At 52.5% G+C, this 26,580-nt stretch overlaps 1 protein-coding gene across 1 annotated transcript in view; it reads left to right on the top strand.

Moving 5' to 3' along the window:
• The window catches only part of LOC140425865 (androgen-dependent TFPI-regulating protein-like), a 345,871-nt gene extending 331,096 nt beyond the window's left edge, over window positions 1–14,775 (top strand). Inside the window, exon 5 of the mRNA XM_072510248.1 lies at window positions 13,955–14,775. Within this exon, the coding sequence (XP_072366349.1) occupies window positions 13,955–13,983 (29 nt within the window). The 3' untranslated portion in view covers window positions 13,984–14,775. The remainder of the gene's footprint in view (window positions 1–13,954) is intronic.
• Window positions 14,776–26,580: the final 11,805 nt, after the last annotated feature.

Raw genomic sequence — 26,580 nt, forward strand, 5'->3', positions numbered from 1 at the left:
GATCCCAGGACTCAGCTGGGTCCCAGCCAAATGCTGAGCCTCTGGACAAGGTTCTCCCAGAACTAATTCAGATGATATGACACAGCCGAGATATGCAGGAGGAAGTGTCAGCGACATTCCAGCGGCTGCAAGGCCGATTGGAAGAGCCCCAAAGCTTTCATGAACAGGAGATGGCGCCGGCATTACACTGGCACCCAGGTCAACACTGCAAGGATGGCGACCGCAGTGGAAAACCTGGAGCATGACATCTGCCCCTTGGGTGGTGGTGTCCAAGGTGTTGTTCAGCCTGTAACAACAATGGCTGAGAGCCTCAACATCATGGCCCAGTCACTGAGGGAAATGTCCCAGATAAAGGTGGACATTGCTGAGACACACCAGAGCATGGCCCAGTCACTGAGGAGCATCGCCAAGGGCATCAACACCATGGTGCAGCCAATGGGGAGCCAGCAGGACTGGCAGCATCAGATGACTCAGAGCTCACTACACATGCCCCTCCATCCCATAGAGTCACCCAGGGCCTTATGGGCACCACCAGTGAGGAGAAAGTGCTGTAGATCAACCCAGTGCCTTTCACCAAGGAGACTAAGGTGATCTCAGTTCTTCTAAATCCTCCCTTCTGACACAAGCACATCTCGAGGGCAACGGGCAGAACAGGATGGCACTGTGATGCCTGTGACAGCAGGAAGTCAGCCGGAGCACTCCTCGGCTCCAACCCCTCCAGAGGCCGTTGTCAAGACTATCAAAGGCCACAGGGTGCGGAAGGCATCAGGCTGCCTCCAACTCTGAGGTGCAACCTGGGGACACCTAGATGTTGCACTAGAATACGGAGGATGAAGAAGAGTGAGAGCACTGTTTGTGCGCTGGGGGAGGGGGTCAGTATCTGTAGCTAAGGGGAATTGAAATCTGGCACATTAAAATACTCACTATTAAAACATGTCACACCTGATGCACGTGATGCTTCTGTCATTTTAATCTTCACAACGGGCCTATCCGCACCCCTACCGCCTGTTCCCCCTCTATTCACCTCGCCCCATCCTTACAGTGGTTCAATATCAAAATGAAATGCCGGCGCCATCTCCTGTTCATGAAAGCTTTGGGGCTCTTCCAATCGGCCTTGCAGTCGCTGGAATGTTGCTGACACTTTCTCCTGAATGTCACAGCTGTGTCATATCATCTGCGTCAGTTCTGGGAGAACCTTGTCCAGAGGCTCAGCATTTGGCTGGGATTCAGCTGAGTCCTGGGATCCAGCAGATTTCAATGCAGACCCCGTTCAGAGGATGGGTGTGAGCGCGCTGTCAGCAGAAAGACAGGAGTCAGACTTTTGCAGAAACTGAGGAGCACCAGAGCTAACCTCACAGTGAGTTATCATCACTCTTGTATGGGGACACACTGACAATGCCAACACAGGCCCTTCACCTTGGAGTGACCATTCCTGCTGACTGTGCTGCCACATCAGCGGCGGTATTGATGGAGTCTGGGGCATTGACTGTAAGGTATGATTTGCTAAGTATGACAATTTCAGACTGTTGCTTGGCTCGTCTATGGAACAGCGTTTCCAATTTTGCCACAAGCGCCTAGATATCAGCGAGGAGGACATTACATGGTTTGTCATTCCCCATGGACAGGTTAATGCTGAGTGGACTTTTCTTTGGAGTGGCTTGTTAGGTACTTTTAGACAGCATTGAAGAGTCAACCACATTAATGTTGGTCTTTTCGTCACATGTAGGCCAGACCAGATAAAGACAGAAGATTTCTTTCGCTGAAGGGCATGAGTGAACTGGATGGGTTTATATGGAAATCTGGTAGTTTTGTGGCCATCATTGTTGAGATTAGCTTTTCAATTGATGCTGGTCAACTAATTGAATTTAAATCCCCCAGTTGCTATGGTGTGATGAACTCATGTCTTTAGTGCATTACTCTGGGCCTCTGAATCCCTGGTCTAGTAAGATTGTACCACCACTGCTACTGTTCCTGACAAAGTATTATCTCGAAGAAGATGGCCAGAACATCATTCCAATTTTATGTAAATGTTGGGAACTTTAGAGGAGCAGGGAGAAATGTACTGGTCAACATACAGAGATTACCAAAAACTAGTGGATATTTACGGAAATAATTAAAAAGGCTGATCGAAAGTTAGCCTTTTCCTTAAGGTATGGGGATACAAGAGGGTAATAGGTTATATAAACGTCTGGGTTGGCATCAACTGCATTTTGTTCTGGGCACCACAGCAGGGAGAGGATGTGATAATCTAGGAGAGGGTGCAGCATGATTCATGAGAATGATATCAGGCTGAAAAGAGTTAAGTTATGAGGACCAATTGCATTGACTCAGCTTGTATTTCCTTGTGTGTAAAAGATTTAGAAGACAATTTAATTAAGATGTTTAAGGAATTGGACACAGAAACATAGAAAATAGGAGCAGGAGTAGGCCATTTGGCCCTTCAAGCCTGCTCCTCCATTCATTATGATCTTGGCTGATCATTCAACTCAGTAACCTGTTCCCGCTTTCCTTCATATCCTTGGATCCCATTAGCCCCAAGAGCTATATCTCACTCCTTCTGGAAATCATACATGGTTGGATTCAGCATTTGAGAGACTCAGTGCCGACCGACGCTGGGACTGAATGGCACGTGTTCCATGGTCCCGATGACGGCACCGATCCCAGAGCAATTCAGACATGCTAATGGACCATCACTCGCACCACGTTGAACTAGTGCAATTCCAACTCATGCCGGCGTCGGATTCACTGGGATTGGGATTGCCACTGGAGAGTCTGACAAGCCACATACAAACACTCCACTTGCCACATACTCTCATTCCAACCAAGAAGATGCCACCACCCCTGAGATTTGCAGATGCAGAGCTCGAGGTATTGTTGGATGCCGTAGAAGGGAGACAGGACTTCCTGTTACCTGGGGTGGGAATGCAGCTGCCACCCGCCAATGTCAACCGGGCTTGGGCGCAGGTGGCAGAGGCCTTGACCGCCGTGCGCCCTACCGCAAGGACAGTGCAGCAGTGCAGAAATAAGCTGCACAACCGCCTCAGGGAGGCCAGGGTGATTCACCAACTCTGTGCTCCTGGCACCATCCCCATCCCACACACACCCCCACCCCACACACTACCTCCCCACCTCCCCATGCAGACCCATCAGGCACCCTGGTAGGCAGTGCTGGGTTAGGGTGGGCAACCTCCATGGCTAGACCTGGTGAGTCACCAGCTCCGTGACCCTGGCACCACCCCCATCCCACACCACCCCACCCAACATCTCCCAGCCTCCACCCCTCCTTCCCCAGAGGGTGGCCACACCCCATCCGCCAGTAGCTCCCTCGCACTCCACCCTGCACCACGTGCCAACACCTGTACTGCCTGCCATGGATGGGTGCCCCGCACACACAGGCCACCAGCTGTGGACTCCCTGTGCTGCCCGCATCCGAGTGTCTCACACTGTGCATTATCTGTCCCCCCCCAGCAGAAGGCTGCCTACAACCACAGAGAGCTGGAGAAGACCGGAGGGGACTGCCTTACCTGTGGCCCCTCACTGTCGCGGAGCCTTCGACCTGGCCGGTGGGGTGGGTGAGTTGAGACGTGGAGGTCAGCATGAGACAACAAAGTGAGCCCCCAATGCATTGCAATGTCTATGTCACATGGAGCGTCACATCACATGGAGGTAAGAACCCCCAAGGGGGAGGATGGTTAGACGGGAGCCCGACCCCAGGCTCTAACTGCCATCCAGACGGGTCTTTCACTTCTGGAAAGGGTGGACCCATCAATATTGAAGATGCAGGCGCAGAGCCGGGACTACATGAGGGGTTTTCAGCAACCATCCAGCACCAGCTGGTGCAGTTGGAGGAGTCAAGCCACCTGCAGGAGCAGAAGGCAGTATCAACCATGTATGCCATCCAGGCCAACACTGCACATGTGGCGCCCGCGATGGAGACCTGAGATGCAAAGGTTTCAGCTATGGATCAGGATGTCTGAGGCCTGGACACTCTGTGCCAGCGATGGCTGAGGCACAGAACAGGGCGGCCATGTCACAGGCACCAGGGCCACATGGACATTGCTGCGGTGCTCCAGAGCATGGCCCAATCACAACAGACCATGTCTGAGGGCATCAAGGGCATTGGCCTTGTGCTGGCTGACCTGAGCCAGTCCCAGAGAGACCTGGTTCGGTCCCTGAATGATGTGGCCCAGTTCCTGAGGGAAGTGACCCTCTCCCAGAGGAACCAGGGAGCATGGAGACCCTGGTTGAGACGGGACCAGCCACCAGCAGAGCCAGGAGACGGCGGAGCCCCCTGATCGTTTTCCAGATGCACCCCATCTCAAGGAGTAGCCTGGGGCCATCGGGCACCCTGAAGGAAGTGGAGACAATGAGGCCCGTGCCGGTGACACCTCGTATGGGAGGTGCCGAAACACCACAGCATCTTTGAATCCCCTCCTTCATGTTCCTGGTGAACCCATTAAGCAGCAGACTGAGCAGGGTGGCACCATGTGACACCTGAAAGACTGGCGGACCCATCCAGGCCGGCTGCATCAGACGACAACTAAAGGGAACCCAGGTCGCAGGGCGGGTTACATAGCAGGCCACCTCCACTTCTGCTTTACCGCTTGGGGGACCATCTAAAAGGAGCATTAGGACACGTAAGGGTCAAAAGTTAGACACCAGTTAAGTTGGCATGGGTGCAGCACATAGGATAGCATCGGGGCTAGGGCACAGTTAAAGTATATTGCACTGGCGCCAATAAACACCTGTTCTCTGATATTCCGACCAGCCTCGGCCTTCTGCGTGCAGGGTGTGAGGGATGATGGGCTGGGTGCAGAGGGTGTGTCAGTCGGGTGTGGTGGCGGTGGGGGGGAGGGGGTGTTGCGGGGTGACGGTGTTGGGTTTGGAGGGGGGTGCAGAAGGCCGGCAATACAGGGTGTGGGTGTTTGAGGATGGCATGTGCCAGGGTCCCCAGGGCAGTGGGAGGGTAGCTCCAGTCGCCGCCCTTGGAGGCGGCAGGGGCCAGTGAGGTGCTGCGTGTTAGGGCCAACTGGTGCATGACCTGACATTGCTCACCCCCACCCCCCCCCCCACCGCCCCGGACCCCAGACCCACCCCTGCCCTCCGTGAAGGACTGTGGGCCTGTGTGATGGAATGGCTAGCACACATGCAGCAATCATCCGAGAGGACAGTGGTATGTAACGCCCGGGCGAAAGTCAGACGTTGTGGAGCACCAGAGCTCATTGCGGAGTGAGTTGTCATGATCCTCCGCCCCATGGACCAGACCGGCTGGTAATGCCGACTCAGGGCCCCCACCCTGTGGTGCAGCTGGTGGGATGCCCGAAGTGGGGGGTGGGGAGATGGAACGTCGGAAGCGGGGGGTGGGGGCACAGTGGGGCAGTGGTTGAGGGGGTGGAATGGGACAGTTGAGCTGCCGGTGGCAAGGCCCCCTAGTCAGCGAAACTGGAGGCGATTAGATTGTTATTGAGGCACAATCAATTGAACAAAGACAAGAGTTGGATACAACCGAGGCTTTGTTGCTCTAAGATGTGTGGCCTCCCACAGCAGCTGGCGAAATGGCTGCTGAATGGAAGACATGCATATTTATACTCCGCCTACTGGGCGGAGCCAGCAGGCAGGGACTACCGGTGAACCTGTGGGGTCTACGAGGGGTAGGAAGGGTGGGCCACGCGGCTGGTGGGGTAGGACTGAATGTTACGTGAGGCAACCGTCATGGAGAGCGCTAGCTTCTTTGTTTCAGCTAGGTCGAGCGGGCCCCTTCTAACAGTCTTTGGCGTATGCGATCCGACCCAATCCCCGTTACGAACGCGTCCTGCATAAGAAGGTTGGAATGTTCGGTGGCCGTAACGGCCTGACAGTCACAGTCCCGGATGAGTGGGATTCGGGCCCGCCAGAAGTCTTCTATGGACTCACCAGTGAGTTGAAAGCGAGTGGCGAGTACCAGCCTGGCGAAGAGCGTGTTCGCTTTCTGTGCATAGTTTTCTTTGAGAAGCGCCATGGCGTCGTTGTAGTTCGGGGCGTCCTGGATCAGTGGAAACACGTTGGAGCTCAACCTTGAGTACAGGATCTGTATCTTAGCCTCAAGAACAGGGGTGGTCGCTGAGTTGATGTACGCCTCGAAACAAGCTAGCCAGTGATTAAAGTTTTATTGTTCTAAGATGTGTGGCCTCCCACAGCAGCTGGCAAAATGGCTGCTGAATGGAGGACACGCATATTTATACTCCGCCTACTGGGCGGAGCCAGCAGACAGGGAGTACCGGCAAACCTGTAGTACAGGTCCTACCTTACATCACCTAATACAGGTGCAACAGTGGTTTACCACAGTCCTGTGCATAGTAACCCCACGCATACATTGTGCAGCCTACTGTACCTGGCCAGGCCCCATCCTGGCCCTCCTCCACGCCCCCCTCACCAGACGAGGATGCCGTTCCACCACCTCCTCCAGCATGTCGCCGCTCTGCTGCGCAATGTTGTGGTGGACGCAGCAGGCCAACCAGGGTTGTACCTGGGGGCCCATCCAGAGCAGCCCAGGTACCTGAACCACGTCTTCAACATGCTAAGTCCACGCTCTGCCCCCACATGCCCCCCTTCCCCCTCCCAGTCCTAGCCCTGCCCCTACCCATTCCCCTGGCACTCTTCCCTCTGTAGCCCACCCCTGGTCCCACCATTGTCTGTCACCGGAGGTCTCCTGCCCTGCCACCCGTCGCTGCCTGCGTTACACTGTGTAGCTATTGTCCTGCGGCTTCCTGTGGGATCTATCGTGGGTGGGCAGCATGCTACCCTGCCAACAGAGCCCTACCTGGTTGCAGGGTCAGGCACCGCGTACCACTGACCAGTGCCATGCCTGGTGGTATGTGTGTGGGTAGGGCCCCTGGATGGAGCTGGGCACCTGTTGGGACCGTATCTGTAATGTGCTATAGGTCCTCTGTGTGATGCATGGGTTGTACCTACCTGTCTGGGGACAGGATGGGAATAGGGGCACAGTGGAGAGGCGGGCTCTGTGAAGGCTAGTGTTTCCATAGGGTGGGCCGGCTGATGGTGCCACTGATGGGCCCTGGCCCGGGGGGGGGGGGGGGGGGAGGGGGGGGAGAGCAGTGTGCCAGGGAGGGTGGCAAGGGCCATTGTTCAGGATGGTCTCTGCCCATTCCCACCCCCCCATGCTCGCCCTGCAGTGGGACAGCACCTCAGATGGACGCACTTGAGGGGTGCCGTCACCTGCTGTGCCACTGACTGCGCTGGGCCAGTTGGGGTCTGGGGGTTCCTGTGGGGTGGCCTGGGGTTGGGGGGGGGGCGGGGGTGCACCAATACAGCTGGTGGCGCTCTGCACATTTACGGGTCACAGTGGGCAGTCAGTGGAGTGCGCAGCCAGATGGCTGCCTTGCAGATTGCGGCAATGGCGGTCCATGTCCGGCTACCCCAATCCCAGCGGGGAGCATCCTGAACTGACGGCCTATCCACTAGTCATTACCAGCTACACCTCCCCACAGCTCTGGAAGATGTCCTCCCCACAGCCAGTGGCATAACTGTCAGCCCACGGTTGCACCTTTGGAAACACATCTTACCTCCTCTCTCACTCTCAGCAGCCACTGCACTGCTTCCCATTTTTAAATACCACAAGTGAACTATGCTGATATCACTTCTGCCTGGCGGTGACGGAGCGTCGCCGGAGGCGGGAGAGTACCGGGTCGGGCCCATTAATGATATGGTAACTGCTGTTACTGTACAATTTGCATGACAACACTGGAGTGGGGCGTGGAGCGCAGTCACAATGCTATCAAGGCACTGTGGCTGGAGCAGTGTGTTCCGTTGGGCTTCCAGCACTGGCCTCAATTTTCAACTGACACACAATTCTCCGCCAGTTCGCAATTCGCGATTCTGGCGCCGCTGGACGGAGAATCCGCCTACATTACGTTGGTCTGAACTGCTTCCTGTGGTAGCAAATTCCATAGACTCACTACTCTCTGGGTGAAAATGTTTTTCCTCATCTAAGTTCTAAATGGTTTACCCTGTATTCTTAGACTGCAGCCCCTGGTTCTGGACTCACCCGCCATTGAGAACATCGTTCCTGCATCTACCCTGTCTCGCCCTGTTAGAATTTTATAGGTTTTCATGAGATTTCCCTCTCATACTTCTGACCTCCAGTGAATATAATCCTTCCTGACTCAATCCCTCCTCATCCATCATTCCCACCTTCCCAGGAATCAGTCTGGTAAACCTTCATTGCATTCCTTCTATAGAACAAACATCTTTCCTCAACTAAGGAGACCAAAACTGCACACAATATTCCTGGTGTGGTCTCACCAAGGCCCTGTAAAATTGCAGCAAGACAACCCTGCTCCTGTACTCAAATCCTCTTACTGTGAAAGCCAACATACCATTTGTATTCTTTACTACCTGCTGCACCTGCATGCTTAACTTAAGCAACAGGTGTGCAAGGACACCCAGGCCTCATTACACATTCCCCTCTCTCAATGTACAGCCATTCAGATAATAATTTGCCGTTCTGTTTTTGCTAGTTCATTGGATAACCTCACATTTATCCACATTATACTGCACCTACCATTCATTTGCCCACTCACTTAACTTGTCCAAATCACACTGAAGTATCTCTGCATCCTCCTTGCAGATCACCCTCCCACCCAGCTTTGTGTCAAAGAACAAAGTAAAATTACAGCACAGGAACAGGCCCTTCGGCACTCCAAGCCTGCGCTGATCCAGATCCTCTATCTAAAACTGTCGCCTATTTTCTAAGGATCTGTATCCCTCTACTCCCTGCCCATTCATGCATCTGTCTAGAGACATCTTAAATGACGCTATCGTGCCCGCCTCTACCACCTTCGCCGGCAATGCGTTCCAGGCACCCACCACCCTCTGCGTAAAGAACTTTCCACGTAACTTTCCAAAAGTTTCTACAAATATATAAAACAAAAAAGAGTGGCTAAGGTAAATATTGGTCCTTTAGAGGATGAGAAGGGAGATTTAATAATGGGAGATGAGGAAATGGCTGAGGAACTGAACAGGTTTTTTGGGTTGGTCTTCACAGTGGAAGACACAAATAACATGCTAGTGACTGATGGAAATGAGGCTATGACAGGTGAGGACCTTGAGAGGATTGTTATTACCAAGGAGGTAGTGATGAGCAAGCTAATGGGGCTAAAGGTAGACAAGTCTCCAGGCCCTGATGGAATGCATCCCAGAGTGCTAAAAGAGATGGCTAGGGAAATTGAAAATGCACTAGTGATAATTTATCAAAATTCACTAGACTCTGGGGTGGTCCCGGCGCACTGGAAATTAGCAAACGTGACACCACTGTTTAAAAAAGGAGGTAGGCAGAAAGCGGGTAATTATAGGCCAGTGAGCTTATCTTCGGTAGTAGGGAAGATGCTGGAATCTATCATCAAGGAAGAAATATCTTTCCAGGCGAGGCATCTGGATGGAAATTGTCCCATTGGGCAGACGCAGCATGGGTTCATAAAGGGCAGGTCGTGCCGAACTAATTTAGCGGAATTTTTTGAGGACATTACCAGTGCGATAGATAACGGGGAGCCAATGGATGTGGTATATCTGGATTTCCAGAAAGCCTTTGACAAGGTGCCACACAAAAGGTTGCTGCATAAGATAAAGATGTATGGCATTAAGGGGAAAGTAGTAGCATGGATAGAGGATTGGTTAATTAATAGAAAGCAAAAAGTGGGGATTAATGGGTGCTTCTCTGGTTGGCAATCAATAGCTAGTGGTGTCCCTCAGGGATCAGTGTTGGGCCCACAACTGTTCACAATTTACATAGATGATTTGGAGTTGGGGACCAAGGGCAATGTGTCCAAGTTTGCAGACGACACTAAGATAAGTGGTAAAGCAAAAAGTGCAGAGGATACTGGAAGTCTGCAGAGGGATTTGGATAGGCTAAGTGAATGGGCTAGGGTCTGGCAGATGGAATACAATGTTGACAAATGTGAGGTTATCCATTTTGGTGGGAATAACAGCAAAAGGGATTATTATTTAAATGATAAAATATTAAAACATGCTGCTGTGCAGAGACCTGGGTGTGCTAGTGCATGAGTCGCAAAAAGTTGGTTTACAGGTGCAACAGGTGATTCAGAAAGCAAATGGAATTTTGTCCTTCATTTCTAGAGGGATGGAGTTTAAGACTAGCGAGGTTATGCTGCAATTGTATAAGGTGTTAGTGAGGCCACACCTGGAGTTTTGGTCTCCTTACTTGAGAAAGGACGTACTGGCACTGGAGGGTGTGCAGAGGAGATTCACTAGGTTAATCCCAGAGCTGAAGGGGTTGGATTACGAGGAGAGGTTGAGTAGACTGGGACTGTACTCGTTGGAATTTAAAAGGGTGAGGGGGGATCTTAGGAGTTTAGGAGGAACTTCTTCACCCAAAGGGTTGTGAATCTATGGAATTCCTTGCCCAGTGAAGCAGTAGGGGCTTCTTCATTCAGTGTTTTTAAGATAAAGATAGATAGTTTTTTGAAGAATAAAGGGATTAAGGGTTATGGTTTTTGGGCCGGAAAGTGGAGCTGAGTCCACAAAAGATCAGCCATGATCTCATTGAATGGTGGAGCAGGCTCGAGGGGCCAGATGGCCTACTCCTGCTTCTAGTTCTAGTTCTTATGTATATCTCCCTGAAACTTTTCCCCTCTTACCTTGAACTCGTGACCCCTAGTAATTGAGTCCCCCACTCTGGGAAAAATCTTCTTGCTATCCACCCTGTCTATACCTCTCATGATTTTGTAGACCTCAATGAAGTCCCCCCTCAACCTCCATCTTTCTAATGAAAATAATCCTAATCTACTCAACCTCTCTTCATAGCTAGCGCCCTCCATACCAGGAAACATCCTGGTGAACCTCCTCTGCACCTTCTCCAAAGCATCCACATCCTTTTGGTAATGTGGCAACCAGAACTGTACGCAGTATTCCACATGTGGCCAAACCAAAGTCTTATACAACTGTAACATGACCTGCCAACTCTTGGTATTCAATACATGCCGTATGCCTTCTTGACCACTCTATCGACCTGCGCAGTCACCTTCAGGGTACAATGGACCTGAACACCCAGATCTCGCTGTGCATCAATTTTCCCCAGGGCTTTTTCATTTACCGTATAGTTCGCTCATGAATTGGATCTTCCAAAATGCATCACCTCGCATTTGCCCGGATTGAACTCCATCTGCCATTTCTCCGCCCAACTCTCCAATCTATCTATATTCTGCTGTATTCTCTGACAGTCCACTTCACTATCTGCTACTCCACCAATCTTAGTGTCATCTGCAAACTTGCTAATCAGACCACCTATACCTTCCTCCAGATCATTTATGTATATCACAAACAACAGTGATCCCAGCACGGATCCCTGTGGAACACCACTGGTCACAGTTCTCCATTTTGAGAAACTCCCTTCCATTACTACTCTCTGTCTCCTGTTGCCCAGCCAGATCTTTATCCATCTAGCTAGTACACCCTGAACCCCATGAGACTTCACTTTCTCCATCAGCCTACCATGGGGAACCTTATCAAACCCCTGCAAATTTGAAGATATTACGTTTAGTTCCCTCACCTAAACCTTTAATATATATTGTGAATAGCCCCCGTCCTAGCACTGATCCCTGTGGTACCCGACTAGTCACTGCCTGCCATTTGAAAAAAGATCTGATTATTCCTACTCTTCGCTCCCTGTCTGCCAACCAGTTTTCTATCCATCTCAATACACTATCCCCAATGCCATGTAAATCCATGCTGAGTCTGTCTGATCTTGCCAATGTTTTCCAAGTGCTCTGCCATTAAATCTTTTATAATGGTCTCTAATATTTCCCCACTATTGATGTCAGGCTGATTGGCATATAATTTTGAGATCTCTCTACCTCCCTTTTTAAATACTGGAGTTACATTACCTATCCTCCAATCTATAGGAACTGTTCCAGAGTCTATAGAATCCTGGAAGATGACCACCAATACAACCAGTATTTCTAGGACTGCTTCCTTAAGTACTCTGGAATGTAGATTATCAGGCCTTGGCAATTTATTGGCCTTCAGTCCCATCAATTTCCCCAACAACATTTCACTACAAATACTGATTTCCTTCAGTTCCTCCCTCTCGCTAAACCCTATCCTCCTTTTTGAAGACAGATCCAAAATATGTATTTAGTTGTTCAGCCATTTCTTTGTTCCCCATTATAAATTCCCTAATTTATGACTGCAAGGGGCCTATCTTCACCAATTTTTTCTCTTCACATACCTATAAAAGATTTTACAGTCAATTTTTATGTTTCCCGCAAGCTTACTCTCACGCTCTATTTTTCCTTAATCAATCCCTTTGTCGTCCTTTGTTGAATTCTAAACTGCTCCCAATTCTCAGGTCTGCTATTTTTTCTGGCCAATTTGTATGCCTCTTCCTTGGATCTAATGCTATCTTTGATTTCCCTTGTAAGTCATCATTTGGCCACTTTTTCTGTTTTATTTTTGCACCAGACAATTCATCAAAGCAATGTTTACCATTGCCTATCCAAGGGCTGCATTTTCGCAGAGTCATGGAGACTCTGTACTTAAAATGGTAGATGGGACCTGGATCCAAACATCCTACTCCCATTTGCAGCAGATCTCATTTTCAGCAGAAGGGGAAAGGGAGTGGTGTATGAAGTACATAGGCATGAATAACTAATCAGCTGTGCCTTTTAAACAGATCCAATTTTCATTCCTGGACTGGCCTGAACCCAGTGTCTGATTCACTATTTTATGATAGAGACATAAGTGCTCATGAAGGGCTCATAAGGTATGGAGAACAGTGAAACTGTCAAGTTATCTAAAGCCTTTGCCCTTTAAATTTTGAAAAAGATCTGCCTGCCTGTATTTGTGAGTGAATTTTTTAAATCACATTTAATAGATGCCGGTTATCATAACTCTAAGTGCTATCATTATACCATTATTACTGCTTCACTGCTTCCATAACCAGTCATTATCACACGTGGGGACTGTATGTTCATAGTTTGATTGGCAGATTAAAGAGGTTATTAAAGGACGAGCTATGTTTGATGTGGAGTTATGAATACAAATGCTTGTTTTCATTAATTTAAGTACTTGAATGCATTTAACTGCATTGAATAGGATTTCATGAATGAGAATTGTTTTGTACAGTGAAATCCGTGAATAAATACTTAGAACATTATTTTCCTACATCTCAGCATGGATCCTGAGGATTGCCCATTATGGGTACTGGGTAAGTTGGTATGACAGATGTAGGAGTAAAGGATGGTGGGTGATGGGGGCATGGGTTGGCATGAGTTTGTATGGGGCATGATGTGCTATGGTGATTAATGGAGGTATGAGGAATGGGTGGGGGGTTAGTGGGTGTAAGAGGTGAGGGCTAGAGGGCCTGATTTTTAACAACACAACTGGGGTGAAGTCCTCAAAAACCGAGCACTAAGCAACTCCTGTGGCTATCTGTGGGCCTACGACTATCCTGTACCCCCCACTCCTCCCACCCCCAGAATGGAAGTTGCACTGTTCAGGGTAACTTTTTCTCAAGGCAGGTGTGCTAAGTTAGGAAATTTCCCCGACTTGAGCTGACCACCTCTAACATGAAAATTGAGCCCCAAGGGTTTTCATTAAGTAGATAGAAATGATTTCCTCTGGCAGGGAGTCCAGGATCTGAATATATAATGTGAACTTGAGAGCTGGGCCACTTAGCACTTCTTCGCGTTTACAGTAGTGAAATTCTGGAGCACTCTCCCTCCAAAAGGCTAGGTCAATTGAAAATTTCAAAACTAGGATTGAAATATTGTTTTTTGTTAAGTTAAGGGTATTCAGGGTTCTGGAATGAAGCTGGGTAAATGGAGCTAAGGTGCAGCCATGACCTAACTAAATGATGGAATGGATTTGAGGGATTGAATTACCTACTCCTGTTGTTAAGTTCCAAAAGAATAATTACACATTTATATTTGTTTATTTTCAGGTTCAGCTGAAAAAGCAAAGAACACATAAATGGGATGCAAGCCTGTCAACCTGCACAAGAATTTGGGCATCTTATGCACCTTGGAGCACCCTGCTACATCCTGCCTACAGCTATATCCCAAACAAAACAAGCCTTTTCTATCTTGACAACTGTTTGCATTCATTCTGGTTGATTCTTCACATCAAAATACTCTGAAATTTCTCAGAACTTACCATTCAGAGATGGATCAGCTTTGAAGCAAGCTCTCAGAGCCAACTGGCAATATCGCCATCCAGAAAATACGCTGAGTCAGAAATTCCAAAGCTTGGGGAAGGTGGGAATCAGGGAGATGGAATTTAGGACAAAACCCGATGGAAATTATTTACCTGAGGTCTGTTACTATTGTTTAGGAGCTACAGCTAGTCTGCTGCTCCAGAACAAATGGGAAACCCGGAAAACCCCCTTTGGAATTTCAGGGCTGATGTGTTTAGCTATGTAATACGTGGTGTAGTGTGTAGCAGGGTAGGTGGGAAAATACTCATTTTGTGCTATGATGGAAATAGTCTGGTCAGGTAATTTTTGCATTAAGATCAAGTTAAGTAAAAGTATGGTTAGCCATTGTGTATAAAGCATCAGGATGAATGATGTATTACATTACTCACTCAATGAATCAAACATTTAGAATTGACTGTTGTTAAAAAGAAATTTAAGCACAAGCACTGTGACAAATTATCTTTAGTGAAATAATGAAATTGCACACACCCTAACGAACCTGATAAAAAGAGTATTTAGTCATCCTTTGTAACTTATGAAGAAATCAAATAAAATGGGTGGAAAGTGAATGTTGTGCAGCTTACATACTTTAAAATTTAGTAAAAGTATTACAAAAGTAAAAATGCATCAACTTACAGAATACTTTATCATAGAATAATCCAGCGCAGTAGAGGCCCATCATACCTGTCAATGGTCTTCTGGCTGGCCTGCCACATCCTGCATGGTTGGTCTCCCCACAGCGGGCCTGGAAAACCCTGGCCCCTGCACTGAGTCTTTGGCACAACTATACTGCTCCTTCCCCACAGGCCTGTAGATACTTTCCCTTCAAGAATTTATAAAATTCCCCTTTGAAAGTTATTATTGAATTGGCTCCCACCACCATTTCAAGCAGTGCATTCCAGTTTACAACAACTCACTGCATTCTTCAATCTTCCTCTGTCATCTCTGGTTCTTTTGGCAAATCTGTGTCCTCTATATACTGACCCTGCTATGAGGTCCCTGTGGCTCGTCCCTCTTCAGGCTTCCCCAAGCCCCCTTACATCACCCCCTTCTTTCTATGACCCTCACCCACCCAACATCCCGGAGGACCCTACTTACCTGCCCTGCACTCCCCCACACTTCAAACCCCCCCCTCCACCCTCATTTCATAGGCCTGGCCCACAATACCCCCGCCCCTTGGCACTGCCACCCTGGCACTCAGGCACCATTGCACTGCCACCCTGGCACCAGGCAGTGCTCCTGCTGGCTTGGCAGTGCCATCTGGGCAGTGCCAAGGTGCCCACATTCCAGGGGGAGGGCCAGGGAGCCACCCTGCACTGACTCTGACCACCCAGGAATCATGCTTCTATTCCCACAGTCCAAAGATGTGCAGGGTTAGGTGGATTGGTCATGCTAAATTGCCCTGAGGTTAGGTGGGGTTACTGGGTTACGGGGATAGAGTGGAGGTGTGGGTTTAAGTGGGGTGCTTTTTCAAAGAGCCGCTGCAGACACGTTGGGCCGAATGGCCTTCTTCTGCACTGTAAATTCTATGATCTATGATCTATTAATGAAGTCAAAGATCCCATTTACTTCTTGAACACTCTTCTCAACTTGTCCTGCTAACTCCCAAATCCCCTTAAAACTGTACGTGTCCTTATTGCATCTCCTCGTTCTCCGTGCAAAATTGTACTTCTTTGCATTGAATTTCATCTGCCACATGTCTGCCCATTTCCCAGTATGCCTATGTCCTCATGAAGTCTGTTGCTATCCTTATCAGTGTTTGCTACATTTCTGCGTTTCATATTGTTTATAGCTTTTGCTCACATATTGCCATGGACCTGATAGAATCCTGGGGAACTCCACTGTATATCGGTGCTTTGTGTATAGAGCACAGGAGCAGGTCATTTGGACCTATTGGTCCAGCCCAATATTTATGCTGAACATAAGCCTCCTTCCACCCCTTTTCACATAATCTTATCAGCATACCATTTTATTCCTTTCTTCCTTATATGCTTATCTAGCTTCCCTTAAACATAGAGAACATAGAACATGGAACAGTACAGCACAGTACAGGCCCTTCAGCCCACGATGTTGTCCCAACCATTTATCCTAATCTAAGATCAACCTAACCTACACCCCTTCAATTTACTGCTGTCCAGGTGACTGTCCACGAGTCACTTAAATGTCCCTAATGACTCTGACTCCACCACTTCAGCTGGCAGTGCATTCCACACACCCACCACACTTTGTGTAAAGAACCTACCTCTGACATCTCCCCTACACCTTCCTCCATTCACCTTAAAATTATGTCCCCTGGTGACAGCCATTTCCGCCCTGGGGAAAAGCCTCTGGCTATCCACTCTATCCATGCCTCTCATCACCTTGTACACCTCTATCAAGTCACCTCTCTGCCTTCTTCGCTCCTGTGAGAAAAGCCCTAGCTCCCTCAACCTTTCTTCATAAGACATGCCCTCCAGTCCAGGCAGCATCCTGGTAAATCTCCTCTGCACCCTCTCCAAAGCATCTACATCCTTCCTAATAAGACCAGAACTGGACACAATATTCCAAGTGTGGTCTAACCAGGGTTTTATAAAGCTGCAGCAAAACCTCGCTGCTCTTAAACTCAATCACCCTGTTAATGAAAGCCAACACACCATACTCCTTCTTAAAAACTCTATCAACCTGGGTGGCAACTTTGAGGGATCTAGGTACATGGACCCCAAGATCCTTCTGTTCCTCCACACTTCCAAGAATCCTGCCTTTAACCCTGTATTCAGCATTCAAATTCGACCTTCCAAAATGAATTATCTCACATTTATCTAGGTTGAACTCCATCTGCCACTTCTCAGACCAGCTCTGCATCCTGTCAATGTCCTGTTGTAACCTGCAACACCCCTCGACACTATCTATAACCTTTGTGTCATCGGCAAACTTACTAACCCACCTTTCCACTTCCTCATCCAAGTCATTTATAAAAACCACAAAGAGCAGAGGTCCCAGAACCGATCCTTGTGGGACACCACTGGTCACCAATCTCCAGGCGGAATACTTTCCATCCACTGCCACTCGCTGTCTTCTTTCGGCCAGCCAATTCTGTATCCAGACAGCCAAATTTCCCTGTATCCCAAGCCCCCTAACTTTCTGAATGAACCTACCATGGGGAACCTTATCAAATGCCTTACTGAAATCCATATACACCACATCCACTGCCCGACCTTCATCAATGTATCTCGTCACATCCTCAAAGAATTCAATGAGGCTTGTGAGGCTTGACCTGCCCCTCACAAAGTCATGCTGACTATCTTTAATCAAACTGTGCTTTTCGAAATAATCATAAATCCTATCTCTCAGAATCCTTTCCAATATTTTGCTCACCACAGACATAAGTCTGACTGGTCTGTAATTCCCAGGGATTTCCCTATTCCCTTTCTTGAACAACATTTGCCTCCCTCCAGTCATCCGGTACTACTCCAGTGGAGAGTGAGGACGCAAAGATCATCGCCAACGGTGCAGCAATCTCCTCCCTCGCTTCCCGTAGTAACCTTGGGTATATCCCTTCAGGCCCAGGGGACTTACCTATCCTGATGTATTTCAAAATTTCCAGCACATCCTCCTTCTTAATATCAACCTGTTCGAGTCTATTAACCTGGTTCACACTGTTCTCAAGAGCAACAAGGTCCCTCTCTCCAGTGAATACTGAAGCAAAATATTCATTTCGGGACTCCCCACCTCCTCAGACTCGAGGCACAACTTCCCTCCACTATCCCTGAATGGCCCAACTCTCACTCTGATCATAGTTTCATAGAATTTACAGTGCAGAAGGAGGCCATTCGGCCCATCGAGTCTGCACCGGCTCTTTGAAAGAGCACCCTACCTAAGGTCCACACCTTCACCCTATCCCCATAACCCAGTAACCCAACCCAACACTAAGGGCAATTTTGGACACTATGGGCAATTAATTCACCATGGCCAATCCACCTAACCCGCACATCTTTGGACTGTGGGAGGAAACCGGAGCACCCGGAGGAAACCCACGCACACACGGGGAGGATGTGCAGACTCCGCACAGACAGTGACCCAAGCCGGAATCGAACCTGGGACCCTGGAGCTGTGAAGCATTTGTGCTATCCACAATGCTACCGTGCTGCCCCTATCATCCTCTTATTTCTCACATAAGTGTAGAACGCCTTGGGGATTTCCCTAACACTTCCCGCCAGGGCTTTTTCATGCTCCCTTCTAACTCTCCTGAGTCCACTTTTGAGTTCCTTCCTGGCTACCTTGTAACCCTTTAGAGCCGTGCCAGATTCTTGCTTCCTCAACCTTACGTAAGCTTCCTTCTTCCTCTTGACTAGAAGCTGCACTTCTCTTGTCATCCAAGGCTCCTTCACGTTACCATTCCTTCCTCGTCTCAGTGGGACAAAACTATCCAGCGCTCGCAGCAAGTGCTCCTTAAACAACCCCCACATTACTGTTGTGCATTTCTCCAAGAACAACTTTTCCCACTTTCTGCTCCTCCACATAATAGCAGTATAATTCCCCCCCCCCCTCCTGCCCCCCCCCCAATTAAATAACTTCCCATACTGTCTGGTCCTACCCCTCTCCATGACTATGGTAAAGGTCAAGGAGTTGTGGGGCGAAATTCTCTGTTATCGGCGCGATGTCCGCCGACTGGTGCCAAAAACGGCGCAAATCCCACCTGCATAGCGCCACTCCAAACGTCGCTAAGTCTCTGGCCCGGAATGGACTAGCCGCGACGTGACGCTATCCACGCTGGCTCACGTGGTTAACACCGCACGGCGTGACGGCTCATAAGACGTGCTGCTCCCCCAACCAACCAGAAGACCCGACTGGATGGCCGCCCGCCGCTCAGCCCCGAGATTCCAGTCCCGTGACATTGAGTCACTCCTGGACGCAGTGGAGCAGAGGACGGAGGCCCTGTATCCCGGACATGGCCGCAGAGTTGCCCACGCCACAGCCGGCGTCTGTGGAGGGTGGAGGCAGAGGCCGTCACCGCCGTGGACTGACACCACGGACAGGCACCCAGTGCCACAAGAAGGTGAACGACCTCGTCAGGGCAGCCAGGGTGAGTCCCCCCTCCATGCCCTTATATCCATATCCCCCATATCCACCCTCCCCCATATCCCCTTCGCCCATATTCCCCTTCCCCCATATCCCCATAGTCCCCTCCCCATATCCCCCTCCCCAAATCCCCTATCCCACATATCCCCGCTCCCCCATATCCCGACTCCCCAATATCCCCCCTCCCCATATCCCCCCTCCCCATATCCCCCCTCCTCCATATTCCCCCTACCCCATATTCCCCCTCTCCATATCCCCCTCCCCATATCCCCCAGATCTCCCCTCCACATATCCCACTCCCCATATTCCCCATATCCCCCCTCCCCCATACCCCCACTCCCCTTACCCCCCATATCCCTCCTCACCCATATCCCCCCTCCCCATATCCACCCTCCCCATTTCCCCATATTACTCCTCCCCATATCCCCCTTCCCATATCCCCATATACCCCACCCCCATATCTTCCATATCCCCCCTTCCCCCATATTCCCCCCTCCCCATATCCCCACTCCCCATATCCCCCCTCCCCCATATCCTCCCTCCCCATATCCACCCTTCCCCATATCGCCCAGAGCACCTCTCCCCATGTCCCCTTCCCATATCCCCCATCCCCAATATCCCTCCTCCCCCATATCCACCTCCCCCAAATCCCCCTCCCCCATATCCCCCACTCCCCCATATCCCCAATATACCCCCTCCCCATATCCCTCCTGCCCCATATTCCCCCTCCCCATATCCCCCAGATCCCCCCTCCCCATATCCCCCCTCCCCCATAGCCCCCCTCCCTCATATTCCCCCTCCCCATATCCCCCCTCCCCCATATCCTCCCTCCCCATATCCACCCTTCCCCATATCGCCCAGAGCACCTCTCCCCGTGTCCCCTTCCCATATACCCCATCCCCAATATCCCTCCTCCCCCATATCCACCTCCCCCATATCCCCCTCCCCCATATCCCCCACTCCCCCATATCCCCAATATACCCCCTCCCCATATCCCTCCTGCCCCATATTCCCCCTCCCCATATCCCCCCTCCCCATATCCCCCCTCCCCCATCCCTCATATTCCCCCTCCCCATATCCCCCTCCCCCATATCCCTCATATCCCCATCCCCCATATCCCCTCTCCCCATATCCCCCTCCCCATATCCCCCCTCCCCCATATCCCCCTCCGCCATATCCCCCCTCCCCATATCCCCCCTCCACCATACACCCCATATCCCCACTCACTATATCCCCCTCCCCATATCCCGCCTCCCCATATCCCCCCTCCCCATATCCCCACATCACCCCTCCCCATATCCCCCACCCCATATTCTCCCTCCCATATACCCCTCCCGCATATCTGCCATATCCACCCACCCCCAAATCCCCCTCCCATATCCCCATATAACCCTCCCCATATCCCCATAACCCCCTTCCCCATATCCCCTCTCCGCATATACCCCATAAGCCCTCCCCCATATCCCGCCTCCCCATATCACCCCTCCCCAATATCCCCACATCACCCCTCCCCATATCCCCCACCTCATATTCCCCTCCCATATACCCCTCCCGCATATCTGCCATATCCACCCACCCCCATATCCCCCTCCCATATCCCCATATAACCCTCCCCATATCCCCATAACCCCCTTCCCCATATCCCCTCTCCCCATATACCCCATAAGCCCTCCCCCATAACCACCCTCCCCATATCCCCCTCCCCCATATCCCCCTCCCTCATATCCCGCTCCCCATATCCCCCATATCCCCCCTCCCCATATCCCCCCTCCCCCATATCCCCCCTCCCCCAGAACCCCCCTCGCCCATCCCCCATATGCCCCAGATCTCCCCTCCCCATATCTCTCTCCCCATATTCCCCTCATCCCCCTCCCCCATATAACCTCTGCCCCATACCCCCCATGCCCCCCTCCCCATATCCCCCCTCCCCCATATCCACCCTCCCCCATATCCCCATATCACTCCTCCCCATATCCCCATATCCTCCCTCCCCAATAGCCCCCCTCCCCATATCCCCCTCCCCATATCCCCCTCCCCCTCCCCCATATCCCCCCTCCCCATATCCTCCCTCCCCATATCCACCCTCCCCAATAGCACCCCTCCCATATCCCCCTTCCCATATCCCCCATCCCCAATATCGCCCCTCCCCATATCCCCCTCCCCCATATCCTCCTCCCCATATCCCCCACTCCCCCATATACCCACTCCCCATATCCTTCCTCCCTCATATTCCCTTTCCCCATATCCCCCCTCCCCATATCCCCCCTCCCATATCCCCCCTACCCCATATCCCCCTCTCCATATCCCCCCTCCCCATATCCCATTCCCCATATCCCACTCCCAATATCCCCCTCCTCATATCCCCTAAGGCATATCCCCCTCCCCATATCCCCCCTCCCCCATATGCCCCCTCCCTATATCACTCCTCCCCATATCCCCCTTCCCATATCCCCACCCCCATATCTTCCATATCCCCCTTCCCCCATATTCCCCCCTCCCCCATATCCCCACTCCCCAATATCCCCCTCCCCCATATCCTCCCTCCCCATATCCACCCTTCGCCATATCGCCCAGAGCACCTCTCCCCATATCCCCTTCGCATATCCCCCATCCCCAATATCCCCCCTCCCCCATATCGCCCTCCCCCATATCCCCCTCCCCCACATCCACCACTCCCCCATATCCCCAATATACCCCCTCCCCATATCCCTCCTCCCCCATATTCCCCCTCCCCATATCCCCCAGATCCCCCCTCCCCATACCCCCCTCCCCCATAGCCCCCTCCCTCATATTCCCCCTCCCCATATCCCCCTCCCCATATCCCTCATATCCCCATCCCCATATCCCCCCTCCCCATATCCTCCCTCCCCATATCCCCATATACCCCTCCCCATATCCCCCCTCCCCATATCCCCCTCCCCATATCCAGCCTCCCCATATCCCCCCCCCCATATCCCCACATCACCCCTCCCCATATCCCCCGCCCCATATTCTCCCTCCCATATACCCCTCCCGCATATCTGCCATATCCACCCTCCCCCATATCCCCCTCCCATATCCCCATATAACCCTCCCCATATCCCCATAACTCCCTTCCCCATATCCCCCTCCCCATATACCCCATAATCCCTCCCCCATATCCCCCTCCCCATATCCCGCTCCCCCATATCCCCCTCCCTCATATCCCCACCCCATATCCCCCCTCCCCATATCCCCCCTCCCCCATATCCCCTCTCCCCCGGAACCCCCTCGCCCATCCCCCATATGCCCCAAATCTCCCCTCCCCATATCTCTCTCCCCATATTCCCCTCATCCCCCTCCCCATATACCCCCTGCCCCATACCCCCATGTCCCCCTCCCCATATCCCCCCATCCCCCATATCCACCCTCCCCCATATCACTCCTCCCCATATCCCCATATCCTCCCTCCCCAATAGCCCCCCTCCCCATATCCCCCTCCCCCATATCCCCCTCCCCCATACCCCCCCTCCCCCATATCCCCCCTCCCCATATCCTCCCTCCCCATATCCACCCTCCCCATAGCACCCCTCCCATATCCCCCTTCCCATATCCCCATCCCCAATATCCCCCCTCCCCCATATCCCCCTCCCCCATATCCCCCCTCCCCATATCCTCCCTCCCCATATCCACCCTCCCCATAGCACCCCTCCCATATCCCCCTTCCCATATCCCCATCCCCAATATCCCCCCTCCCCCATATCCCCCTCCCCCATATCCCCCCTCCCCCATATCCCCCACTCCCCCATATACCCACTCCCCATATCCTTCCTCCCCCATATTCTCTTTCCCCATATCCCACCTACCCCATATCCCCCTCTCCATATCCCCCCTCCCCTTATCCCCCTCCCCATATCCCACTCCCCATATCCCCCTCCTCATATCCCCTAAGCCATATCCCCCTCCTCATATCCCCCCTCCCCCATATGCCCCCTCCCTATATCACCCTCCCCATATCCCCCCTCCCCCATATCCCCCACTCCCCCATATCCCCCATATACCAACTCCCCATATCCTTCCTCCCCCATATTCCCTTTCCCCATATGCCCCATGTCCCCCCTCCCCCATATCCCCCTCCCCATATCCCGCCTGCCCATATCCCCCTACACCATATCCCCCATATCCCCTCTCCATAACCCCCTTCCCCATATCCCCCTCCCCATATCCCACTCCCCATATCCCCCTCCTCATATCCCCTAAGCCATATCCCCCTCCCCATATCCCCCCTCCCCCATATGCACCCTCCCTATATCACCCTCCCCATATCCCGCCTCCCCATATCCCCCCTCCCCCATATCCCCATATCACCCCTCCCCATATCCCCCCTCCCCATATTCTCCCTCACCATATACCCCTCCCGCATATCCCCCATATCCACCCTCCCCATATCCCCATCCCATTATCTCCCATATCCCCCTCCCCCATATCCCCATAACCCCCTCCCCTATATCCCTCCTCCCCCATATCCCCCATAACCACCTCCCCATATCCCCCCATATCCCCCTCCCCATATCACCCCTCCCCATATTCCCCATATCCCCCTCCCCATATCCCCCTCATCCATATCACCCCTCCCCATATCCCCCCTCCCCATATCCCCCATATCACCCCTCCCCATATCCCCCCTCCCCCATTACCCCCTTATCCCCACTCCTGCACATACCCCTCCCCATATCCCAGCTCCCCCAGATCCCCCTCCCCATATTCCCCCTCCCCCATATCCCCTCCCCCATACACCCCTCCTCTTCCCCCATATCCCCCACCCCATATCCCCCTCCCCATATCCCCCCTCCCCATATCCCCATATCCCCCTCCACATATCCCCTTCCCCATATCCCCCGTCCCCCATATCCCACTCCGCCATATCCCCCTCCCCATCCCCCATATCCCCCCTCCCCCAGGAGCCCCCTCGCCCATCCCCCATATGCCCCAGATCTCCCCTCCCCATATCTCTCTGCCCATATTCCCCTCATTCCCCTCCCCCATATACCCTCTGTCCCATACCCCCCATGTCCCCCTCCCCATATTCCCCCTCCCCCATATCCACCCTCCCCCATATCCCCATATCACTCCTCCCCATATCCCCATATCCTATCTCCCCAATAGCCCCCCTACCAATATCCCCCTCCCCCATATCCCCCTCCCCCATATCCCCCCTCCCCATATCCCCCCTCCCCATATCCTCCCTCCCCATATCCACCCTCCCCCATAGCACCCCTCCCATATCCCCCTTCCCATATCCCCCATCCACAATATCCACCCTCCCCATATACCCCTCCCCCATATCCCCCTCCCCCATATTCCCCACTCCCCCATATACCCACTCCCCATATCCTTCCTCCCACATATTCCCTTTCCCCATATCCCCCATGTCCCACCCTCCCCCATATCCCCCCTCCCCATATCCCCCTACCCCATATCCCCCTCTCCATATCCCCCTCCCCATATCCCCATATCCCCCTCCCCATATCCCACTCCCCATATCCCCCTCCTCATATCCCCTAAGCCATATCCCCCTCCCCATATCCCCCCTCCCCCATATGCCCCCTCCCTATATCACTCCTCCACATATCCCCCTTCCCATATCCCCATAACCCCCACCCCCATATCTTCCATATCCCCCTTCCCCCATATTCCCCCCTCCCCCATATCCCCACTCCCCCATATCCCCCTCCCCCATATCCTCCCTCCCCATATCCACCCTTCCCCATATCGCCCAGAGCACCTCTCCCCATATCCCCTTCCCATATCCCCATCCCCAATATCCCCCCTCCCCCATATCCCCCACTCCCCCATATAACCAATATACACCCTCCCCATATCCCTCCTCCCCCATATTCCCCCTCCCCATATCCCTCAGATCCCCCCTCCCCATATCCCCCTCCCCCATAGCCCACCTCCCTCATATTCCCCCTCCCCATATCCCCCTCCCCCATATCCCTCATATCCCCCCTCCCCATATCCCCATATCCCCCTCCCCATATCCCCACCCCATATTCCCCCTCCCCCAATACCCCCTCCGCCATATCCCCCTCCCCATATCCCCCCTCCACCATACACCCCATATCCCCCCTTCCTATATCCCCCTCCCCATATCCCGCCTCCCCATATCCCCCCTCCCCATATCCCCACATCACCCCTCCCCATATCCCGCACCCCATATTCTCCCTCCCATATCCCCCTCCCGCATATCTGCCATATCCACCCTCCCCCATATCCCCCTCCCATATCCCCATATAACCCTCCCCATATCCCCATAACCCCCTTCCCCATATCCCCCCTCCCCAAATACCCCATAAGCCCTCCCACATATCCCCCCTCCCCATATCCCCCTCCCTCATATCCCCCTCCCCATATCCCCCCTCCCCCATATCCCCCACTCCCCCTATACCCACTCCCCATATCCTTCCTCCCCCATATTCCCTTTCCCCATATCCCGCATGACCCCCCTCTCCCATATCCCCCTACCCCATATCCCCCTCTCCATATCCCCCCTCCCCATATCCCCCTCCCCATATCCCACTCCCCATATCCCCCTCTTCATATCCCCTAAGCCATATCCCCCTCCCCATATCCCCCCTCCCCCATATGCCTCCTCCCTATATCACCCTCCCCATATCCCGCCTCCCCATATCACCCCTCCCCCATATCCCCCACTCCCCCATATCCCCACTCCCCATTTCTTTCCTCCCCCATATTCCCCCTCCCCATATCCCCCTCCCCCATATCCCTCATATCCCCATCCGCCATATCCCCCCTCCCCATATCCCCCCTCCACCATACACCCAATATCCCCCCTCCCTATAGCCCCCTCCCCATATCCCGCCTCCCCATATCCCCCCTCCCCATACCCCCACATCACCCCTCCCCCACCCCATATTCTCCCTCCCATATAACCCTCCCGCATATCTGCCATATCCACCCTCCCCCATATCCCCCTCCCATATCCCCATATAACCCTCCCCATATCCCCATAACCCCCTTCCCCATATCCCCCCTCCCCTTATACCCTAAAAGCCCTCCCCCATGTCCCCCCTCCCCATATCCCCCTCCCCCATATCCCCCTCCCCATATCCCCCCTCCCCATATCCCCCCTCCTCCATATCCCCCCTCCCCCAGAACCCCCCTCGCCCATCCCCCATATGCCCCAGATCTCCCCTCCCCATGTCTCTCTCCCCATATTCCCCTCATCCCCCTCCCCCATATACCCCCTGCTCCATACCCCCCATGTCCCCCTCCCCATATCCCCCCTCCCCCATATCCACCCTCCCCCATATCACTCCTCCCCATATCCCCAT

Source organism: Scyliorhinus torazame, chromosome 6, assembly GCF_047496885.1.
Source record: "Scyliorhinus torazame isolate Kashiwa2021f chromosome 6, sScyTor2.1, whole genome shotgun sequence".
Lineage (NCBI taxonomy): Eukaryota > Metazoa > Chordata > Chondrichthyes > Carcharhiniformes > Scyliorhinidae > Scyliorhinus > Scyliorhinus torazame.